Below are 17500 nucleotides of genomic sequence, written 5' to 3' on the forward strand. Positions count from 1 at the left end.
AATGGAATACAGTAATATACACACACGTGCATATATATATATATATATATATATATATATATATATATATATATATATATATATATATATATATATATCACTATGCTGGAGGAGGGATCAGAAATACGAAATTCTTGGACTAGCGCTTTCGTATTGTCATACCTCTTCAGGTCCAATTAATACAAAGTTAAGAACAGGATCAAAGTTACCTTTGCGACAGCAGTAAACAAGAAATAATACAATAACATAAAAAATTAGTACACAACTAGTTTAAAATTATAGCTAGTTTAAAAATGACAATAGTTTAAATACATTCTTTATAAGAAGTTCATCAAGTTTATACATTCCTGGGCTATTGTTGATCAATTTTACACGGTTTTTCTTCATGATACATGATTCTATGATATTGCGTTTTGTTATGTCCTTACAATATAAGATTTCTTTTGCCCCTTTCCAATTAATAGTGTGATTATGGTTATTCATATGCTGAAACAAACTACTTGTTTGGTTTCCTGTTTGAACATTATATCTGTGTTGTTTTAGTCTCGTTTCAAGGTCTTTACCACTTTGTCCTACATATCTTTTATTACATTGATGACATGGGATCTCATAAACACATCCATTGCTTTGTACAGGTGAATTTCTAATTAACATATCCTTTAAAGTACTATTTTTAAAAATAACATTAACATTAAAAACTTTCATTAATCTAGGAATTGTCAAGAAATTATTGTGGAAAGGTCAAATGAGAAGGTTTTTCATATTAAAATCAGTTATAGAGTCAGTTTCATAAAAAGTTTTCTTTGCTTTATAGAAAGCTGTGTCGATAAAATTCTTCGGGTATTGTAAATTACCTGCAATTTCCCGGATCTTCCCCAGCTCAGCTTCAAGGAATTCAGGGCAACTGACCCGCAGTGCCCGTAAAAACATAGATGAAAATACCATCATTTTTGTCCTAGGATGATGATTGGAGTAAAAATGAACGTATGAATCCACATTTGTTGGTTTTGTGTAAACTGAGAATCTAAAACCTCTATCATTTATTAAAATTAACACATCTAAAAAGGCCAACCTATGACAATACGAAAGCGCTAGTCCAAGAATTTCGTTTTTCTGATCCTTCCTCCAGCATAGTGACAAATTTATACATCGCATGCCTCAGCGATAGATCGTCAATATATATATATATATATATATATATATATATATATATATATATATATATATATATATATATATATATATATATATGCATATATACATATATATACTATATATATTATATATAATATATATATATATATATATATATATATATATATATATATAAATATATATATATATGCATATATACATATATATATATATATATATATATATATATATATATACATATTTATATATATAATGTGTAATTTATTTATTTACTGTGTGTATTGCTTAGTTCATATACATATAGAGATTAATTTTATCACTGCTCACAACTTGCAAATACTAAAAAACAGAAACTTGTGAAATCCATAAAAAAGAATATTATTTTGCCAAAGGTCTGACGAACACCCATTAAAAACCTGATGCTTATCAGAAGTCACTTTGAGTGACCTATAGTCCAGGTAAGTTTCCTTTGCTTGGCTGAGTGTACCTTTGCTGCAATAACCATAAATTACGGACGGCAGGGTAATAACGTGGCACTTATCAATGACAATAATGAGTGGAGAGGAGGTGGGTCAGTTGGAGGAGGTGGGGTGGTCGGGCTGTTGGAGATAAGTGAGAGTAGGTTATCGGGGGATTGGTGGGAGGGCTTTTGCATAACAAGTGGGTGTCGCCTTACCAGTTGTTTCTGGTCGTCAGTTCTTCCTGGATAAGGTGTACAGAAGGGGGATGTGGACAACGCTCTTTTCCAGGAACTGGAAAATGATATACTCTGTGAAACCGAGTGTAATTACTTTGAATGATCTTTTGCTCTGCTAAAGCAAAGGCGCAAGCATGAGAGGGTTGAAGAATTCCCGTTTCAGGTGTGGTGATTCACGTGCGTTGTACAAAAGTGTAATATTTAGTACAGTTAAAAGAAATTTTTTAAGCTTCACTATTTATCAACAGACGTCACGATATGAGGTACAATAAGCGTAAATGGAATGTACGCAAATTTATATAGATTGGGGGTAAATGTATGAAGGCTGTCACGATTATATCCGATTGTATTATGTTATTTGTAAATCACAGAGAACTATTAGTAATTATCAATATAAAGGTTTAACAAAATTGTCTTTCTAGAAAACTGAATCACAAAAAACGGATAATCTACTTCATTATCCTGATCGAAATAGAGCAGGTGTACGCTACATATGTATCGTGTGTATCATATTATTTAACTCATTATATCACTTTTACCATCCTCCGTACCCTTTTCCGATTTTTGGAAGCTTAGCCGTACTTTCATTAATTTTTTCCCTCTACGATGTACACTTCCTTGCTGTCTGGATCCAAAATATGAAAATATTAAGAAATGGAGAAGTTGTTAAGAAGTTTATTTTAGGGCTGTATTATTTACCTATAGATCATACGAGTGATTTTTTATATATATGATATATGTGTATATATATGTGTATGTATATATATATATATATATATATATATATATATATATATATATATACTGTATATGGAAGACTTAGGATCATGTCTCATCTTTATTCTACAAACCAACGTTTCGGGAATCCAATCTCATCATTAGGGCTACATAAAACAGATATTATGTTTACACTAGAAATTAATATTATGATTTTTGCTTAAAATGCTTGTGGTAACAAAAAACTAGAAACGCTTAATAGAGTAAATAATACAAACTTAGCAGATATATAAAAAGATGTGACTAATGAGGCCCTTTACAATCATATTAAAACACTTGTGATCAAAGTCTATATATTTACCAAGGCACTAACCTCAATTTTGTGGGTTAGCCGACATAAAAAAATGGACAGAAGGGGACTTTTCCTTTCTTCGCTCCTCCCTGCCTGACGAGGGATTCAGCCGAGTTTGTTTGGTACTGCTAGGGTGCCACAGCCCATACTCCCCTGTTATCCTCCATAAATGAAGTTTCATATGCTGAATCCCCTACTGTTGCAACCTCAGCAGTCACCAAAGCGACTGTGTGGCGGGATGTTGCAAAACAACCCCCACACCCTTGATCACACTAACTGACAAATGTCTCCTCTGCACAGACTTTCCCCTTACGTTATCCACTGGGCTCTTGGACAGAAGGAAAATGAAAACAAAACATAACCTTAACACTATATTCTTAAAAGTAAACCCAATCAAAATTATTACTATACTTGAAACTAAAGATATCATACAGACAATACAAAAAACTTAACATACAAAATAAATAACAAATACCACATTCACATAAACCCGGAGAAAAAATATCAAAACTTGAAACTAAGATGCACCACAACCAAATATGTTTATATATATATTTTAGGGACACCAATACAGTCGTCCACACACTGCCAACTGTCTTTAATGGCAAACTACCACAGCTCTGTGGGTAACACTACAGCAAGGGCCAATGTGCCATAGCTGCCTCCCTAATCGGGGTCGTAATCATCGTCGTCATCATCATCATCAATAACCGCAATCAAAATTCATTTGGTCCGGGTCATCAACATTTAACTAAATCTGAACAGTCGTATCCAGTTCCTTATCATAAGCCAGGTCGTCAATCAATATTCAAAATATAAGCTCTCCAAAGGAGGAATCATGGCTTTTAAATAAATAAACACTTCCACGCTGGTAATAATAATGAAGTAAATCCAGCGTTCACACAACTGCCTTAAGCTGCAGTCAATTCAAAAAAGCATTCACCCAAGACATTCACCACTGTCGTAACCTAGCTAAAAACATAAACAATCTCATTTAAACCAACAGTCTTTCTCACCACAACAATCGATACACTAACTACCTCTCTCTCTCTCTCTCTCTCTCTCTCTCTCTCTCTCTCTCTCTCTCTCTCTCTCTCTCTCTCTCTCTCTCAGGATTTGGCAAAAAACAAAAACTAAAAATAAAACAAAAATTAATCCTCCACAACTGAAGGAAGCAGCAGGGCCTATCTGAACTTCGTCACAATCGGTCCCCATTCATTCGAATTTCTAGCACTCTCTCTTGCCTCTCTCACATCTATCCTCCTATCACCCTGAGCTTTCTTCACTCCACCCATCCACCCAAACTTTGGCCTTCTCCCATCAACTTTTGCATTCATCACCTTCTTCAGCAGTGAGCCACTTTCTATTCTCTCTTCACGGCCAAACCACCTAAGCACATTCATATCCACTCTAGCTGCTAAGTCATTTCTTACACCCGTTCTCACTCTCACTACTTCGTTTCTAACCTTATTTAATCGAGATACACCAGCCATACTCCTTAGACACTTCATCTCAAATGGATTCAATTTTTTTCTCTGGCGCTTTCAATCTCCACAACTTCGATCCATACATCAGAGTTAGTACAATCACTTTCTCATGCAGAACTCTCTCTGCATTCATTCCTAACCCTCTATTCTTTACCACCCCCTTCACTGCCCAAACATTTTACATCCTTCATTCACTCCCTGACGTGCATCTGCTTCCACTCCTCCATTTGCTGCAATAACAGACCCTAAGTACTTGTACTGATCTATTTACTCAAGTAAACTCCCCATTCAACATGACATTCAACCTAGCACCACCCTTCCTTCTCTTACATCTCATAACCTTACTCTTACCCAAATGTCAACTTCCTTCTTTCACTTACCCTTCCAAACTTTCACTAATCGGCCAAGCTTCTCTTCCGAGTCTGCAACCAATACAGTATCATCTGCAAACAACAACTGATTTACTTCCCACTCATGATCCCTCTCGTCTATTAGTTTCAATCCTCGACCAAGCACTCGAGCATTCACCTCTCTCATTACTCCATCAACAAACAATTTGAACAACCATGGTGACATCACACATCCATGTCTCGGCCCCTCTCTCCCTTGAAACCACTCGCTCACCTCATTCCTTATCCTAACTCGCTTAACTGCCTATAAACAAACTCCTCGCTGCTTGCAACAACCTTCCACCAATTCCATACAACCTCATCACATTCCACATTGCTTCCCTATCATCTCTTATCATACTCTCTCTCAAGATCCACAAACTCAACAAACACCACCTTTCATTTTGCTAAATATTTCTCGCATATCTGCCGAAGTGTACAATCTGATTCATACATCCCCTACCTCTTCTAAAACCACCCTGTACTTCTAAGATCAAAGTAGAATGGCAATAAACAATTTATACATATAACTCATAGGCCTACTCACACATATACGTACACAAACACATACACACACATTTTTTTTTTCTTTTGAGTGGTCAAACTTACTGTCAAAAGTTGCGTCTGAAGACCATAATATAGTATTTTCTTCGAGAAATTTTTAAAATATTTAAGCAATAGAAAGAACAAAATAAATTAGATCAACAAGGGAGCGATAAATATTGATAATAAGCAGTTAGGCAATATATAATGGTTTGAGGTTATTTTGATGGTTCAAGGAAGGTGACAGTTTTTTTGTTGTGGAGCGATTCCAAGAGAAGGTACGAAAGGCAGTCGGATTTTTGGGAAAGAATTTCGAAATGGTTTTACTGGATATGAGTTTTACATGAGTTTGAATAATTTGATATTGATGAAAATTCTTTGGATTTTAATATGAAGCCAGAGTGATGACTGACACCACTATTTGTATCGATGCGGACCTTCAGTAATCGTCGAGTATATCCGATAGTTTCCAAAATTACTTTTTATACAAGCATACTTATAAACAACGAAGGACCGTATGAACCTGAAAAGTTTTTCAATATTTTAAGGGGTTTTGAATATAAACTTAAAATCAACATAAGGATACAGATTGCTGAGGACTGTCTGTGGTGAGCTCGTTTCTGATTTTTTTTTTTTGCTTGTGATGATACATACACTACATTTAAATTTAGGCTGAAAAATATCATTAAGAAATTTATTAACATTTTTTTTCAAAAAGGTGTGAAGGATAATATTTGTGTGTAAAATATGTTTTTAAAAACTGATATCTCTTCATGGAAGTTATGCCAGTTTGGACACAAGTAATATGCCCTAAATAAAAGTGTTTGAATAGAGTTAATCTTGAATGATTTCGGACAACTACTAAAACAATTAAAACCCAAACCAGTGTATGGCTCTTTTCTAAAAAAAAAAAAAAAAAAAAACTGTAAGAAATCCCCTATTCGAGCTTGAAATATTTTTTTCTATTCCATGGTAAACCTAGTATTTAGGTGAAAAGTATTTACATATTTCAAAAACCTTTCAGAATGAAATTTTTCTCTAAATAGCAAAAATGTGTCGCCAACGTATCTCTTATAGAAACGGGGACGAAATGCTTCAGGACACTTAGGTACATTTCTTTCAAGTGTCATATATATTGGCTAATGTAAGACCCAAAGGCGATCCCATTGCCATACCGTCAACTGTTTGAATAATTTGGTATTAAAAACAGAATGATTATTAACTACTCAAAGTTAAAGGAGTTTCCTGAAACTTTGAGTCAAAGCCATTGAATATGGTATTTTCGGTAGAAAAAGTCTTGCTGAGCATAAGGTATATTGTTTCATGAAAGGGCACGTTTGTAAACAAAGATTATATAGCTAAACTAACCATAATTGAATTGCTATCTTGTATCAGGAATAAATTGACGGAGTTCTGAAGACTGAATTGGTTATTGGTCAAATGACTAAGGAGAGGAACTAGAAATTTGGCCAAGTGATAATTTTGCAAATTATAAACTGCTAGAATATGCCTGAGGGGTACATTAGTCTTATGCACCTTAGAAAGTCCATACAAAACACTGAAAGTTGAACCTGAACTATATAATAATTAATAAGTGGTTTTAATGTGCGATTTATTTCATCTTCAACTGCAAAAATTAGGCTGTATTGAAGATCACCAACTTCAACAAATTTACTGAAGTCTGATAAAACATTATTCATTTTCTGGATATAGTCATTACGGTTAAGGATAACAACACCTTTACCTTTGACTGGTCTACAAATAATATTCCTGTTCTGAGAGTTTCTTAAGTATCATAAAATCATACCGTTTGAGAAATGTAAACCAATGAATGGCTCTCAAAGAGGAATACACCTTATGGGCCATATCATGAATTGACTGTTGGGTTGCTTCTATGTTGATGTGTACAGGAAGGTTACGAATGCAGTAAAAAAAAACGTTCAAAAGTTAGGTTTAAAATTTGGAAGGCAGAAATCAGGGTTGTGGTGGCCGATATGGTAACGTCCCTAACTGGTGAACGCCAGTCTGGCTAACCCCAAACTCGTTAGTTCCTTTGGTCGCTGCAACCTCACCATCCTTTTGAGCTAAGGATGCTGGATTTGGGGGAGCCTATAGGCCTTATATGCATCAGTAGCCTATGCCTGGGTGGAGAAGAGCTTGGGTGCTGATCATATGTATATATGGGCAGTCTCTAGAGCATTGCCCTACTCGATAAGGCAATGTCACTGTCATTTGCCCCTGCCATCCATTAGTGGCCATTAAACATTTAAGGAAAGTTAAAGTTCTTGTTTTTGAGACAAAACATTAATTATAAACAATATCCTTCGGAGAAAGGAATCTTGTTAGTACGTAAATTTAAAAGATTCCATTTATGAACCTCTGTTATGTGTATTGCTTAATGTTTTCACTTAAAGTGACCTAACATACAAACCATTAAGCATGGATAAAGTGTTGTACAATGAATGTGACAGGGAAGACACTGAGCTTTTTAATCTATTGATAGATTTAGATTTAAAATCAGTTTCAATGTCTAAGAGGGACGGAATAGCAGATCTTTTTTATGGACGGAATAGCAGATCTTTTTTATGGACGGAATAGCAGATCTTTTTTATGGACGGAATAGCAGATCTTTTTTATGGACGGAATAGCAGATCTTTTTTATGGACGGAATAGCAGATCTTTTTTATGGACGGAATAGCAGATCTTTTTTATGGACGGAATAGCAGATCTTTTTATAAGAATCAGTTATATGGTGAAGATCTACGTAATTTAACGGATGAAATTAGGCACAATATTACTAATCTTACAATATAGTAAAAATGGCAATATAGCAAAAATCGTTATCAAGTTTGCCCTTCCGTTTATTATGTGAGGAGTCAAGACTTCGATAAAGCCGTATAGTGGAGTTATCGTATTTTCGCTCATATCCAGTACAACCATTTCGAAATCCTCTCCCAAACATCCAACTGCCCTTCGCTCCTTCTCTTTGAATCGCTTCACAGCAAAACACACACACACACACACACACACAGAATCGCTACGGAAGTCTTAAATGTGGCGTTCAATCCCCATAGACTATTGCTGTTAAGTATAGAAAATCAAACGTATACACATTTTATCGTATTTATGGAAGTGTTCGTATTTATGGAACTTCTTCTTCTTACTATTATTATTATTATTATTATTATTATTATTATTATTATTATTATTATTATTATTATTATTATTATTATTTTCATCCTTCCTAAAATTAATTGTTGCCTATATTGCAACAGTCTTTGCTCTCCTTTTAATTCTAAATTTGATTCTTTTGTGTTGAGTGAGACAAACAACTTGATCAAAATAATCTTTAATCTTGAAAGAGGGAATCCTATATGTATAGGGGACACCCAAACTAACGAAAGAATCCCGTGGCGTACATGTAGTATGATAAAAAAAGAAAAAAATCTCCAGCACTTAGCAATCAATTTATTTATGGTCTGTACACAGGAAGTATGGGAAAGCTTGGCCTCTTGGGTGTCACGGGGATACTCTCTCTCTCTCTCTCTCTCTCTCTCTCTCTCTCTCTCTCTCTCTCTCTCTCTCTCTCTCTCTCTCTCTCTCTCATACTATTTTCAGTGCATAAAAAATAGAGCCGATTATGCAAGCGAATAACTATTACATGTATGACGCAAAAGCAGGAAGCGCTGCTTGAACAATTATGCATGGAACTAACGCCTACACAAAATATGACGTCATAAAGTAACGACAAAATATCTTCGACACCATTATGCTGTGATGACTCATTTGTGATGTCACCAGGTTTTGCTCAGAACAACAAAATATTATTCATGATACTAAAAATGGGAAATTATTTTCTGCGTAGCGTACCCATCTGCAATGCTTCCATGAAAAATAGAATTTATTACAATCCAGAGGATAAATGGTTCCTTAGATATACTATAGGTCGTATTGGACGTAAATAATGGTATTTGTTGCTTCAAAGACAAAGCCTAAGACTTAAATAATGGTATTTGTTGCTTCAAAGACAATGCCAAAGACTTAAATAATGGTATTTGTTGCTTCAAAGACAATGCCTAAGACTTAAATAATGGTATTTGTTGCTTCAAAGACTTAAATAATGGTATTTGTTGCTTCAAAGACTTAAATAATGGTATTTGTTGCTTCAAAGACTTAAATAATGGTATTTGTTGCTTCAAAGACTTAAATAATAGTATTTGTTGCTTCAAAGACAATGCCAAAGACTTAAATCATGGTATTTGTTGCTTCAAAGACAATGCCAAAGACTTAAATAATGGTATTTGTTGCTTCAAAGATAATGCCTAAGACTTAAATAATGATATTTGTTGCTTCAAAGACTTAGATAATGGTATTTGTTGCTTCAAAGACTTAAATAATGGTATTTGTTGCTTTAAAGACTTAAATAATGGCATTTGTTGCTTCAAAGACTATGCCAAAGACTTAAATCATGGTATTTGTTGCTTCATATACAATGCCAAAGACTTATGCATTGTCTTTGAAGCAACAAATGCCATTAAGTCTTTGGCATTGTCTTTGAAGCAACAAATACCATTATTTAAGTCTTTGAAGCAACAAATATCATTATTTAAGTCTTTGAAGCAACAAATACCATTATTTAAGTCTTTGAAGCAACAAATACCATTATCTAAGTCTTAGGCATTGTCTTTGAAGCAACAAATACCATTATTTAAGTCTTTGAAACAACAAATACCATTATTTAAGTCTTTGAAGCAACAAATACCATTATTCAAGTCTTATGCATTGTCTTTGAAGCAACAAATACCATTATTTAAGACTTGAATAATGGTATTTGTTGCTTCAAAGACTTGAATAATGGTATTTGTTGTTTCAAAGACTTAAATAATGGTATTTGTTGCTTCAAAGACAATGCCTAAGACTTAGATAATGGTATTTGTTGCTTCAAAGACTTAAATAATGGTATTTGTTGCTTCAAAGACTTAAATAATGATATTTGTTGCTTCAAAGACTTAAATAATGGTATTTGTTGGTTCAAAGACAATGCCAAAGACTTAATGGCATTTGTTGCTTCAAAGATAATGCCTAAGACTTAAATAATGGCATTTGTTGCTTCAAAGACAATGCCAAAGATTTAAATGCTGGTATTTGTTGCTTCAAAGTCAATGCCAAAGGAAATTTATTGCTATCAAGAAATAACTAGAGAAATATAATAAAAGCTATAATTAGTTAACCCCACAGGGAAAAAAATACTGATATCCAAAGACGGACAGACTGCAAGATTTAACAGATGCTTGAGGTAAGCCCAAAGGAAAGCTATTAATATTTATATATATATAACCAATGTCATATTTTCGTCGCATGTAGCATTTTCCCGTTGTAACCTTTATGGATATTCATATCTCATTCCACTTGTTAATTATGATGACAGTCTGACATTTAATGATAAACATGTGCGTCCTTAATTTCTCTCTCTCTCTCTCTCTCTCTCTCTCTCTCTCTCTCTCTCTCTCTCTCTCTCTCTCTCTCTCATAAGTAATGGAAGCGTAGCTATGCCTGTTTGATACTGATTTGATCTTTATGAATGAAAATGAAAGTTAGGCAAATACAGTGTGTTCCGTGAAGCGGAGTATCCGCGTGTTGTCACAAAATTTAGAAGGAAAATTAAAAGTTTAAAATAAAGTCCATTAAAACATGTAATATATCAAGAATGAGAGACAGTTTACATGTCCAAAGTTATTGTGTATTAGGTAATTACAGAAAACGTCGACTTCACTAAACGAAGGAGAAACTTAAGAGATCAGCGACTGATGTGCCTAGTCAAAAGGTTTTTGTTTTCGGAAAAAAATGGGCTAAGATTTTGGTTGGTCAGTTCATAAAAAAAATATGAAAACTAATAAAAAAGTAACGGTTTATTATTCATAAAAGGAAAATGTTTGCTAGAGGCTGACTGCCTTGAAAAGAATAAGTTGAATATTCCAAAAGATGAAGAAAAAGAAGAACTTAAACGTTAATATATGAAAAAGCAATTGTATTGCTATGCAAGAAGCTAAGCCAACAATCACGCCACTGGTCGAAATGGGAAAAGCAAACACGCATTGCAGGAAGTCGAGTAACTAAGCAAACACAATGCACAAAGTCAAATAATCAAACATACCATTGAAGGAAACCAAACAAGCAGATAAACAATGGAAGAAAGCAACACACCGGGACAGGAAGTAAGGCAAAAACGCCATAAGTAAAGGAGGAAAAGGCTACAAGAAGCAAAGATGGCGAAACATTTTGCAACACAAGACTACCGAAGATTAAATACAGAATAGAGAGTTAGTAAAACAAGTTGATGAAAGTGGAGTAAGCATTAAATTAGCGGAATCTTAGCGCAAATCGGGTATATATATGTGGGGAATTTTATCGAACAAAAACTATTTGAGGGAAACGATCAGTTGCAGTGATGAAAATGAATAATTATATAGATGTGAATTCACTGAGCAAATGGGGCAATTGAAGTGAAGCCAGCAAACGCCCAGTGGCGGAATTGAACCAATATACAGTTCCCGACTGGAAACGAGGCAAATGAAGTGATAGAAGTGAATGAAAAAAAAAATATATATATATATATAAAGAGAAGAGGTAAGCAACACTTCACAGTGCTAAAACCGAACTGAACAAACATGCAGTCATGGAGTGGCTGTAATACACGTGTGTAAGAAGGATAAACAACTAAACACAAAGTAAAGGAAAGCAAGGAAGTTAACCATCATAGAACCGAAATAGGTAAACAGGCATGAAACCAAAGCAAAGAAGCATTGGATCTGAACTAAACACTAACGGAAACAATGGAACCCAGTAATAAAGAGGAAGAAAAAGAAGCAAAAAAAAAAATTAGTTTATTTATTTATTTCCTTTCTTCACGGCAATTTTGTTGGAGCCCTTGGCCTTAGACCATACTGGTTTTCCAACTAGGATTGAAGCTTAGATAGTAATAATAATAAAAGGAAATTCCTCAACAAATATGAAATCAAAACAGCAAACTATCGAGAAAAATCGACAAACGAAACAGCCACGTAGATGAAATGAAAATAGCAGAGACATTATTCTAAGTAATTAACCAAAGTTACGGAGCATCAAATTAAGGGACTCTTGGAAAAAAACATGAACTGCGTAGAGCGGAGCGCATGCGCAAATACATTTATCCGAAAGGTGTAATAGGAAAAGTACGAGTACTTATCCCAGTATGAGGTAACGGACGTATTACTGTATTTCAGTAATGTTGCCATGACGTGCTGGTGTCAATTATGTTATGTTGCTCTGGATTGTCTTGCATAAGATTTTGTGACAATTGCATATGGAGTAGCGTTTACGTAGACTAAGAATACAGTTGCTACGCAGTTCCAACTTTTGATATACAATTTATCATATATATATATATATATATATATATATATATATATATATATATATATATATATATATATGTGTGTGTGTGTGTGACACCGAAATAAAAAAAATCGATAGGCATGAGAAGGAGAGCTTTTGGTGAACAAAATATGAAAAGTAAAATGCCACTTTCTCGGAAAAGATAAGTATTTAATCAGAATTTCCAACCAGTATTAACTTATGCATCCGAAACGCGACAGAAAAAAGAGAAACATGGATACGAGAGCAAACTAAAGTATTGGATATTCTAACATCATTTAAGAGAAAAGAATGGACAGGCGCAGGATTTTTAATAAGATTAACAAACAAGAGATGGATATTAAGAATAATAGAATGAAACGCTAGAGATTGCAAATGAAGTAAGGGAAGAGAAGAGAAGATGATTGGTTGAGAGCTAAGAAAATTTGCTGGTATATCTGGCATAAAATGAACATAAACAGACGCAAGTGGAAGGACCATTCTGAAGCCTTTGACCTGCAGTGGAATAGCAACAGCTAATGCAGAGTTATTATTATTATTATTATTATTATTATTATTATTATTATTATATATATAATTATATATATATGTATATATATATATATATATATATATATATATATATATATATATATATATATATATATAAAAGGTTGGAAGGTTTAAATATTCATGTTAGTGAATTCCATACCAAGGAAATCATGAGTGAAGAATATATTTGAGAAGTTATGGTTTGATGGATATGAAAGTTTAGTAGAAATTCAAATCTAAAAAATTACCTAGCGATGGAAAGGAAGATGATCTAATGGAGTCTCATGAAATGAAAAGATGGTGCATATTTTGCAGGCGGGTAGAGCAAAGTTACAGACACTAGTGAAAGATTTTTAATAAAATTCGCAAGAGGGAGAAGTTGAAGGTACAGAAGTCCTTGAGGCAGTTATTATTATTATTATTATTGTTGTTGTTATTATTATTATTATTATTATTGGAAAAGCAGGATGATACAAGCCCAAGGGCTCCAACAGGGAAAAGTAGCCCAGTAAGGAAAGGAAATAAGGAAACAGAATAGTGTGCCTGAGTGTACCCTCAAGCACGAGAACTCTAACCCAAGACAGTGGAAGACCATGGTACAGAGGCTATGGCACTATCCAAACCTAGAGAACAATGGTTTGATTTTGGAGTGTCCTCTAAGAAGAGCTGTATATCAAGCTATTCAACCTATGATTTCTACATTCAGTAATGGCAATTGAAAATCAATAAGTTTTCTTAATCCTCAAACTCACTACAAAGTGAATAAGATTTAAATGGTAAAAAGTAAAGAGAAAAACGCGGGAAATACGAGAAGCGTTCGTGTAGAAGCATAAGGAGAAGGGAAGAGTAGACTATTGGAATTTCCGCCAATTAATCCATAATTTTTTTGTGATCGTTTTTAGGAAAGAGAATGATAAACTTTGACCGGCGAAAGTCACCGAATCTCGTCATTTCCATAATGATAAAAACGAAACCCATTAGGTTACATCGGATAGGAACAATAAACGACAGGTTATTTCCCTAACGTCATTAATTTGTATTTTTTTTCTTATTCTTCCCCCTACCTACCCACCCTTATGGGTAGTTCCCTCTTGCCCTACCTAGAGTACCCTACCCACCGGCAGCTGAAGTCTCTCGTATCAAAATATCGATATTCCGCGAATAAACAAACGGATGACTTTTGTCTTCTTCATGGATGACTTACGCCAATTTGGATGACGTTAACGCACAACCGCTGGGTATTATGAAAGTCATTCGTCAAGATTTTGTAGAAATGGTTAATTCAATCGATTTAATTAAACCCATTCGCTGTTTTTTTCTTATTCATATTTTCATTTATAGAATTAGATAGAACAGACAAGGCAATTTTATTGTGAAATGGAAATCAAAAGCTTATGGCAATACCAAGTTTGTAGCTTTGCTGCTCTTCAAATCAATAACACTAATACTATACAGTATATGGATGGGTGGACGCCAGTAGCCATCCATGAACGCTATGGCAGTTACATACATATCTCATTATTTGTCTTCTAATGAATGACTTATTTGATTAGATGTGAGTTACATAGCATTACAACTAACAGGATCACTGAAGGCGTCTAAAAAGTGCGCAGTAGCAGATTGTAAGTTGAAAAAACTTGCTTAACTTTACTAACTGAAACACCATTTTATGGTTGGTACCTGGATGGGTGACCGGTAAAACTTCCAACAGACTTCAACATCCGGGGTCAAAATAAGATTTTAAAACCCAACTAGGCGAAAGAGGGAAAGAAGATTGGATTGGGGTTTGAGTCCCGCTCAAGCTTGGTAGTTTCTTGTAGGGTCTGCAACGTCACCATTCTTGGGGGAGCTCATAGGTCTACCTGCTGAGTCACCTGCAGCCATTGCCTGTCCCTCCCTGGTCTTAGCCTGTGTGGGAATGGGACTTTGGCGGTAATCATATGTATATATGGCCAGTCTCTAGGGCATTGCCACTGTTCTTTATCTTTGCATTTGCCATTCTTGAGCGGCCTTTTAACCTTTAAAACGAATAATGCCAGAGATCCCATATAAAGCGTTAAGAGAAGCTGTCGAATATCCTTTGCAACAATAAATCTTTTTATCTTAAGGAATATACTTCGAAAAAATCGAGGTTTTTTATTATTATTTTATTATTATTCCGGAGTTCGTGAAACGCATTTTTAATGACAAAATTAATTCATAAATTGCATATTCTGATGGAAAATATCTGTTCTTTAAAAATCCAAATCACAACGCCGTATTGTATAAGTTTGATTTTTAATTTTCAATCATTTCTCAGTCTTAAAATGTTTACAGTTCCTCTTTGTATAAAAAAAAATAATTTCTTTAATTGTAATCATGTATTTGTTCATATAACAATAATAATAACAACAATGAAAGTTATCATTATTACTATTATTGTTATTATCATTATTATTATTATTATTGGAATTGTAGCTATAAAAGTTTTTAGGAACTGAGGGTTTTTATTGTGGGTGAAATTATTATTATTTTCCATCAGCAGCCATTGCCTGGTCTATAAATTGGGTGGAGAGGGGTCGTTGGCGCTGATCATTATATACTATATATTGTTAGTCTCTAGCACCTTGTAACTGCCCCTTGCTTCTGCCATTCATGACGACCTTTAAACCTTTAATGTTCAATCTGATCTGTTTTTCATCCAGATCCGTTTTTAACGATCTTTTTCTAACTTTTAACAAGTGTCCTAAAATTCATGGTTTATTATGCCGTTCTGCCCATTATGCAAATTGATATATTTTATTCATCAAAACTTGAATTTATCATTTTCATTCCTACCTCGCCATAATAAGGAATTATTAACCCTATATTTCAACATTTGCTCTCTCAATTTAGTTTGCATATCCAGCGTTAAAGAGGTCTCATTTGTACAGAAATCATTAGAAATATTCAAAATTTATCGTTAATGTTTTTATTTTTTTTATTATTTTTTTTATTCTCATTGTAAGTCAGTCTATCACTCATGGGTCGGTCTACTACAATCTGGGAGACGTATCCTTAAGATTATATCTTTAACGATATTAAGGATGAGCCTTAGAGATTCATTAGACATTTTTCTAGAATTTAGTTATTGTAGAGTTGATAGAAACGATGATTTAGGATAAAAAATGCTCTTCAGAGTTAGAAAGCAATCTGATAGAATTCCTAAAATGGTCACCAGGGAATCTACAATTTATAAAACGCCTCCGGAATACGGAAGAGAGTCTTTTTTAGGTTTTAAAAAACGGTTTTAGAATTCATAAGATAAATCGCTAAAATATAAAAGACGGTCTCGTAGAATTCCAATTGTCTCTTAGAATTTCAAAGAGTATACTAAAATTCTAGGCGACATTCTCAAAATGGCGACATGGTCTACTAGAATTCTGAAGGACATCCTTCACCCCTTCACGAGGTGGGTCTTCGAAAAATCGCAAATTGAACGTATAGAACTTGGATGTTTCAAGTTCCCTTCCCAGCTCCAAAAGGGATATTTCTTTACCTGAGACCAGAACCTGGAGTCCTGCGCGGCTTGGGTGTAGTAGAGGGGCATGTGGCCTACAGTATAAGCTTCCAGAAGGACACAAACGCATTCCCGTGAGCTATTAATAGCCCCCAGCACCACGGCGTAAAGTTGAGTGCCTGCCTTTGCTATGGCGTCCAGACAGAAAATCGATCGACGGTGAGCGTTTGGGGAGTGCGTTCGCGCGTGTGCGCACCTATGTGTACGTATATATGTGTGTCCTTGAGTTGGTAGGTGCTCAATTAGGAGCCCGTGACCTACAATCGCGACAGATACTAGAGGGCAACGAGGGGAAGGAAGCTTTATAAACGCCAAGTGACAGAAAAGGCGGCGCAGTTTTTCGACTTGTTTTCCTTTACGGTCGGGAAACAACTTTTTTGGGGGGGGAAATTAACCCCCATCCCTTGGACTTTTTGATGCGCATACGTGTAACGATAGACGCATGGTACAATAATGTGCATACACAATCTTACATCACGATACGCAAAATTTTCGGGCTCTCTCGAGTAACAATATCTGTCTATATTTCAGACAATGATAATATTATATCGAAATTTGTTTTATATTTCTTTTGATCAAAAGCATAACTGTATAAATTACCATACACGATAAAAAGATTTTGATTATATCAGTTTCATTATCATTACTACTAATACTACAAGTGGCAGCAACCATTAT

The 17500-nt window shown here is 34.5% G+C and overlaps 2 protein-coding genes across 7 annotated transcripts in view; one reads left to right on the plus strand and one right to left on the minus strand.

Moving 5' to 3' along the window:
• Positions 1 to 4945, minus strand: part of LOC137655983 (DNA-binding protein D-ETS-6-like) — a 34795-nt gene extending 29850 nt beyond the window's left edge. The window contains exon 1 of the mRNA XM_068390182.1: positions 4789 to 4945. Coding sequence (XP_068246283.1) covers positions 4789 to 4945 — 157 coding nt within the window. The remainder of the gene's footprint in view (positions 1 to 4788) is intronic.
• Positions 1 to 17500, plus strand: part of LOC137656889 (ATP-sensitive inward rectifier potassium channel 12-like) — a 459802-nt gene that overhangs the window by 218230 nt on the left and 224072 nt on the right. The gene's annotated exons all lie outside the window — the stretch shown is intronic.

This window comes from Palaemon carinicauda, chromosome 17, assembly GCF_036898095.1.
Source record: "Palaemon carinicauda isolate YSFRI2023 chromosome 17, ASM3689809v2, whole genome shotgun sequence".
Taxonomy (NCBI): domain Eukaryota; kingdom Metazoa; phylum Arthropoda; class Malacostraca; order Decapoda; family Palaemonidae; genus Palaemon; species Palaemon carinicauda.